Genomic DNA, 6,267 nt, shown 5'->3' with positions numbered 1-6,267 from the left:
GAAAAGAAGAAAACAGTCTTCCACTCCAGTCCCACAATCTCTCCGAGCCTCTTCCGATTGTCAGCCCCGCCACACTCCGTTCCTGCTCCTCCGCTCGCCACACCGGACGAATCGCTGCCCAGCAGGAGGACGGCGGCCGGAGGTTCTCCCGCCGCCGTCTCCCTGCAGTCGGAACGTTCTTTCAGTGGGTCCGCGTCTTTCTGCCTCCCCTCACATCCCGGGTCGTCTGACGGAAGAACATATCAACCACGGACCAATCGACGGGGAGACCGGCCTCTCCGATCTCCACCTGCACACGGACTCAACCGACGAGCACACGGACCGACCATCCCAGTCCGAACCGGGCCGGAGGACGGGGGCCGGGGCTGATGGGGTTCCTGACCCAAAGCTTGGGTTCCTGACCCTAGACTTGGATTCCTGACCCAAGGCTTGGGTTCCGGACCTGGGGTTGGGGTTCCTGACCTAAAGCTTGGATTCCTGACCCGAGGTTAGGGTTCCTGCCCCGAGCCTCGGATCCTCCACAGCCAGCACAAAGAAGACTACGACAAAAACAAACCCCACATGAGATTGTTTGCATGTTTTCCAAAGAGCGGCTGAAGAAAGACGACGCCCCGCCTCCCTCCTCCTTATCTCACAAGTTTTCAGGTTTAAAAAACAAAAAAACAAGGAGGGAAAAACTCGGCGTTAACGGTTTTGGGATCATTTTAAAACTCACTGAACTACGGAGAAGCAGCAAACGACCGAAACTTAGTGTTTTTAAGGACAGACCGACCAACATACATTCCACTGATGTGTGTGTGCGCGTGAGCCACCACTGTCAGGCCCGGGGTCTGGAGCGCTCTGGCAGGTCTACCGGGTGTGTGTGTTTGTGTGTGTGTTCCAGCGTGAATGTGCGGGAGCGAGAGGTTTTTTCCAAGAGTGTACGTCTGTTTACATCCGTGTTAGGGGCAGTCGTGTGCGTGTACACCTTAACTCCCCTCCTATCACAGGCCGATAGGCGGGTTTTTACCTCCAGAGGATCGTCTCTCTCTCTCTCTCTCTCTCTCTCTACAAGACGCCGACGGCACCACAGAGGCGGCACGCTGACCAAGAAGCCCGGCGGTTTTTAAGTCCCGTATCTCCGGAAAACGAGCACTAGCCAACTGTATGCACACCCGTTTGTAAATACGTGCAAAATATACTGAATGTTTAAATGCAATGTATGAAGATTTATTTAAAGCTACGTTAGAAATGATGAGTTTTATCTGTTCCAGCGAACGTATAGCTACGCGTCTCTTGACACCGCCTGCATCTGCAAACCCCCTCCCCCGCGCATCGCTCAGCTCCAGCTCGCCATCCCGCCGCTCCAGCCATCACTGAAATGTCTTGAATCTTTTTGTACATTTGTGGATAGCCCCGGGAGCAGGGGAGGGGACTTTGTGACGCCTGCCGGCTCTCCCTCCGCCTCCATGTAAATGAAACCACAGAGATTCTGTCGGGGGTCCAGGAAGCGGTTTGCCTGAAACTGTACCAGATCAGTTTGGGTCGTCTGAGCTTTTGCACTAAGGCAAATGCACTATTGTTGTTACAAAATGTACAGAGTTGGTATCAAATACAATCCAGAGTTGGGAAAAGAACTAAAAAACAAACAAACAAAAAAAAAAAAATCCCACGAGAGAACGAGATGCATCTTACCCCGTATTTTTAGACACTATCTTTTTGAACTGAAACAGCAGGAAAGAACTAAAAGCTGTGGATGGATTGAAAAGAAGGAAAAATAAAATACTAAAACATCAAACCACATTAACCTCTTGTAGCCTTTCCTTGTTTCTGTCTGAGGAAACGGTTTTCCAATTCTTACACCTCCTGCAATGACAGTCACAGCGAGCCAACTATATTAAAATATTACTTTAATCATAAGAAACTCATCAAAACATCACACGGTTGGTTTCTGAACATCCCCCTTGCTTCCCCACACACATTTCCTTAAATAAAAACCAGAGAAGAGTCATGAGCAGGTTTCAGCCTTCAGTGACGGGTTTCATGAGGCCGAGGAGCCGAGACGCCATACGTCCATCTGGATCATCACTCCTGTCCTCTAATCCCTCAGAACGGTGAGACAGACGGCATGTGGCTGAGTTCTGTTCCCGCTGGGAGGGGTACCCTGAGGGGGGGGCGGACGTCAGTTCTCCACCTCTCCGGTGTCCCATTTAGTTCTGGGTTCCTGCCACCAGTCAGACAGGAAGCTCTCCTCGTAATCCCCCATCCCCTCGAACTCGGCGTCGGGATGCCCGGACCGGGTGGCGCCCAACTCCTCTGGACTCACCACGTCCTGGGATTTAAAGAAAACACACATTTCCACTCTGGTGTCGGTAGGAGGAGGAGGACCCCCCCCCCCCCCCCCCCCCCCCCCCCCCGGTGTGTCGGCTGGGAGGAGCTGACTGATCTAAATGGATGTGGCTCGGTCTCGGCGGTCAACACCTCCCAGCCACATACCACACACTGCTGGCAGCAAACACAGCCCCCACTCCCACCCCCCGCTGCTTCCTCTCAAACTTCACCCCCTCTCCTTCCTTTCATCCTCTCTTCAAACTCTTACTTTCCCTTCTTGTGGCTTCCCTCCTCTACAGCAGCTCTGCTTTCACCTTCGTGCTCTTAGCATCATAGAAGTGGTAGAGCTTTAGAAAAAATGAAATCAGTCAGTAGAAACTCTGAGGTAGAACTGTTTGCATGTTTTTACTTGGGGGATTGTAATTATTCATTGTGTGGATTTATAGATGACTTGGTGCTCGGGTATAGTGACGAGCTGTCATCTTGTCACGGTTCATTGCACATGGGTTGGTCTCTTTTCAAGACTGGGCCAAACACACATTGAGCAATACTCAGAGGGTATCTGCACAGTCTGAGGATGGTTTTTGAAGGCCTATGCAAAGGCCCAAAAAAGCCGCCACTGTTAATCCAGTGAAAGGCCCCCGGGCACTGGGTTTGATGGGGGCCGGTTTGAGCTGCAGTGATGGAGCCAGGCGTTTGGAACTGTTCCCAACACACAGTCAGACACCTGGTGAAACGCCACAACACGACAGCCTGTTCATGATACACCGTGAGTGACACCTCCTGACCAGGATCCCTACATCTGGTTCCAACACCTGTGGGACCGGTTTCGACGTGCCAGTCCAACATTGCAGGAGCACCCCCCCCCCCCCCCCCCCCCCCCCCAGATCAGCAGCCCCACTATGTGTCCACGCTTGTGGGAGCCTCTAAACACAAAGGCCTTTATGCACCAACATCCTGACCATGGTTCAACGCCAGACACGGCTCTGATGGGCCAGGCAACTCCTCAGATGGACAGAGCAGTACCCTGTTCGAAACAAGCGCCGCCGGATCGCCGCCTGCAGGCCAAACCCGGTACTGACTGATGTGACGTTGAGTTTGGCAGGTGCCATTTTCTTTTGTGAAGGTTCTTGTTTTGAAATTATTACGTATGCCAATATCTTAAACAAAGGATTCATGTGAAAACATTCCAGTTTAGAGTTTCAAAATAAAAATTATGCTGAAAAATATGGTCTCAAAGTTGTCATTGACTACGAGTGTAAATATACAATCCCCCAAATCACATCCAGGAAACGCCACAGCCCGATGTGATCATTACATCTTTAGATAAATGACCTGAATATGTCTGATGTGTGTGTGCCGTCCTCTCCTCCATACACACCTCGTCGTCCGTCTGGAGATAGTTCAGTGCAAACTCCAGCATCTCCTTCTGCTTGGTGGTCTGGTTGAAGTACCTCAGCGCCTCCTGAGAAGCAGAAACACGTCAGAGCAGCTCCGACATCCAGCCCTGCTGTGTTGCTGTTGTTTGCTTCTTATTTCTCCTTCGCGGTCTGAAAGTGTTTACAGGAGGAACCAGATTTTTTTCCAAACAGAAGCGAACCGCAGAGAGCTCGAAGGGTTTTTATTGGCCGGCTCTGCTGCTTCCAAACCGCCGCCGTACGACCTCTGAAGACGTTATACGACTCTCTAATTGCCACCCTCCCGTCGCGTTAACGTTCGCACCCCGCCCGCCTCCCGCCGCCGCTCCGACGCAGCAGCAGAAGGACGAAGAGCTTCAGACTCACGGGTCGAGGCTGGAAGTCGACGTCCTTCAGGCCCCACTGCTCCCGGTAGAAGCGGTAATACGCCACGTTCTGCTGCATCACCTGGTCCGTGGGGTCGAACAGGATGTAGCTGGCGGCGCACGGAGCGGCGTTCTTGGCATCGTTCACTGGAAAATGAGAGGAAACAGTGAAACCGGAGTGACTGCTGCCTGCAGCGACTTTCGGCGTCTCGTCCTCTTACGTTTGTAATAAGAGAACTGCAGGTAGTGGTACATGGTGGCCACGAACTTCTCCACGAAGAAGCCCCCCACGCTGGGGGTCAGCTGCTCCTCGCACTTCACCTTACACCGCAGCACGTCGGCGTAGAGGTCTGCCGGGAGGAGAGAGGACGTGGGGGTTACCTTGGGCAGGAAAGCCCGTCCCGACTGGTACTCCTCTCCTCACCTGCCAGCGTCGGGTAGAAGTCCTTGAACTCCAGGATCTCGTGGGCGCCCTCGCAGCCGGCCGAGCACAGGCCGTACACCTCCATGTAGAGCGCCACGGTCTGCTCCATGATCCTGGCGCTGCTGCTGAAGTCGCCGCTGTTGTAGAGCATCACGCTCTTCACGAAGACGCCCTGAGCGGCGGAGAGAGGCGTCAGGCTGCTGCCGAAAGAGCGGAAGTCAGAGAGCCGGGCCGGGTTTTCCAGCCGGGTACCTCGTAGGGCTGCTCCTCGTGGTCGATGAGATAGTCCTCCACCTCAAACAGGGACTTGTAGTAGTTCATGTTCTTCAGCAGGTGAGGGTCTTTGGGGTTTTTCTTCAGGAAGGTGTGAGCGGCCGCCACCGCCTTCTCCACGTTGTTGAGCTGAGGAAGAATGCAGAATTCACAGGACTGGATGTCAGCCTCCTCTGGAGATATTAAAGATCTGAACACTTCCTCCAAATACGACGCAGTACAGAGGACGTCCACTCTAAGAACATAAATGCGCTTGACAATCCAGTTTACTGCAGTTCAGTCAGGCTTTTATACATATATTACACAATATCATGTTTATTATGTGTAATAAATCACTGTCATGTTTTGTTTGTTTGACCAACTAAATTCTTCATTGAGGAATTCCAACTGTCAGGAAATAATATATATTCAGTGTTTTCATAATTATTTTGCGTTTTCTGAAAAAAAAATGCTGATATAAAGTTAAGTTTAGATTTGAACTTTGTTATTTACTATCAGAATGAGTCCCACAATAGTCTGAATAACAGTCTAAGAAGAGACGCGCAACAAATACTTCAGCAACAAAGCTGCAGATCTACGTCTTCATAAAAAGTGGTGAAGGTAAAGTCTGCAGCGTGCTGCTCCAGCCTGCAGCGTGTGCCACAGAGGGACGGGGGGATTGTGTATAGGGGGGGAAACACTGGGAGAGACGTGGCACATGCTCCACCGCTGCTCGCGCTGCAGGACGCAGCGGGTCAGCAGCATCTCTGCGCGCTTTACGCACGGCCGCGGCCACTCCACAGCCACACGGAGCACCGTCCAGCGCTTCAATATGCTGACTTTACAGACTTTAGGTGAAGGTTTAAATCCCCCCGACCCTCTGCCACACTACCTCGGGTCTCACCTGGTAGTACGCGTACTGGAGGTACCGGTACGGGACGCGCTGCTCGAAGCTCTCCAGCAGATCCCTCCGCGGATAGGCCAGTTTAAAGACCGGGAAGTCCGCCTTGCAGCGCCGGAGGCAGGCGGCCCTCAGCAGGATGTGGCGCACGACGCGCAGGCTGGAGTCCGCGGGCGCGCCGCCGCCTCCGTCGTCCCCGCGGCTCGCGGAGCTGCAGTTGCGGCCGCAGAACGCCTCGCTGTCCCGCAGCAGCCGGTGGAGCCGCAGGCTGAGCTCCAGGAACTTGACGCTCTCGGCCCAGTTCTGCGCCGCGTACTGCTCCAGCGCGTGGCCGTACGCCGAGTCCAGCGGCACGACGTCCCGCAGCGGGAAACTCCTGAAGCTGTACTTCTCGTACTGCGCGTCCGCCGCCGGGCCGAGCAGCGGCACGAGCAGCAACAGGATCCCCGCGAGCTGCATCGCCTCCGCCGGCCGCTCCTGCTCTGAATGGGGGGGTGGAGGCCAGGTGGGAGGGAGGGGGCAGACTCCCCCCTTCTTCACCGCCGTCTGCTCATGCCTGCGCGCACGTACTCTGTGGAAATTCAAGAAAAACACCCA

At 53.8% G+C, this 6,267-nt stretch overlaps 1 protein-coding gene across 1 annotated transcript; it reads right to left on the bottom strand.

Moving 5' to 3' along the window:
* Positions 1-1,923: 1,923 nt before the first annotated feature.
* p3h4 (prolyl 3-hydroxylase family member 4 (inactive)) lies at positions 1,924-6,204 on the bottom strand. Its single transcript, XM_030089423.1, has 7 exons — positions 5,674-6,204; positions 4,770-4,919; positions 4,518-4,689; positions 4,315-4,443; positions 4,095-4,240; positions 3,692-3,775; positions 1,924-2,311 (listed from the first exon to the last, which is right to left on the bottom strand). The coding sequence occupies exons 1-7, from the start codon at positions 6,127-6,129 to the stop codon at positions 2,162-2,164; spliced, it is 1,287 nt and encodes a 428-aa protein (XP_029945283.1). The 5' UTR covers positions 6,130-6,204; the 3' UTR covers positions 1,924-2,161.
* Positions 6,205-6,267: the final 63 nt, after the last annotated feature.

The sequence above is a fragment of the Salarias fasciatus genome, chromosome 4 (assembly GCF_902148845.1).
Source record: "Salarias fasciatus chromosome 4, fSalaFa1.1, whole genome shotgun sequence".
Taxonomy (NCBI): domain Eukaryota; kingdom Metazoa; phylum Chordata; class Actinopteri; order Blenniiformes; family Blenniidae; genus Salarias; species Salarias fasciatus.
Note: the sequence above shows the minus strand (reverse complement) of the source record. Positions and strands in the feature narration are given on the sequence as shown.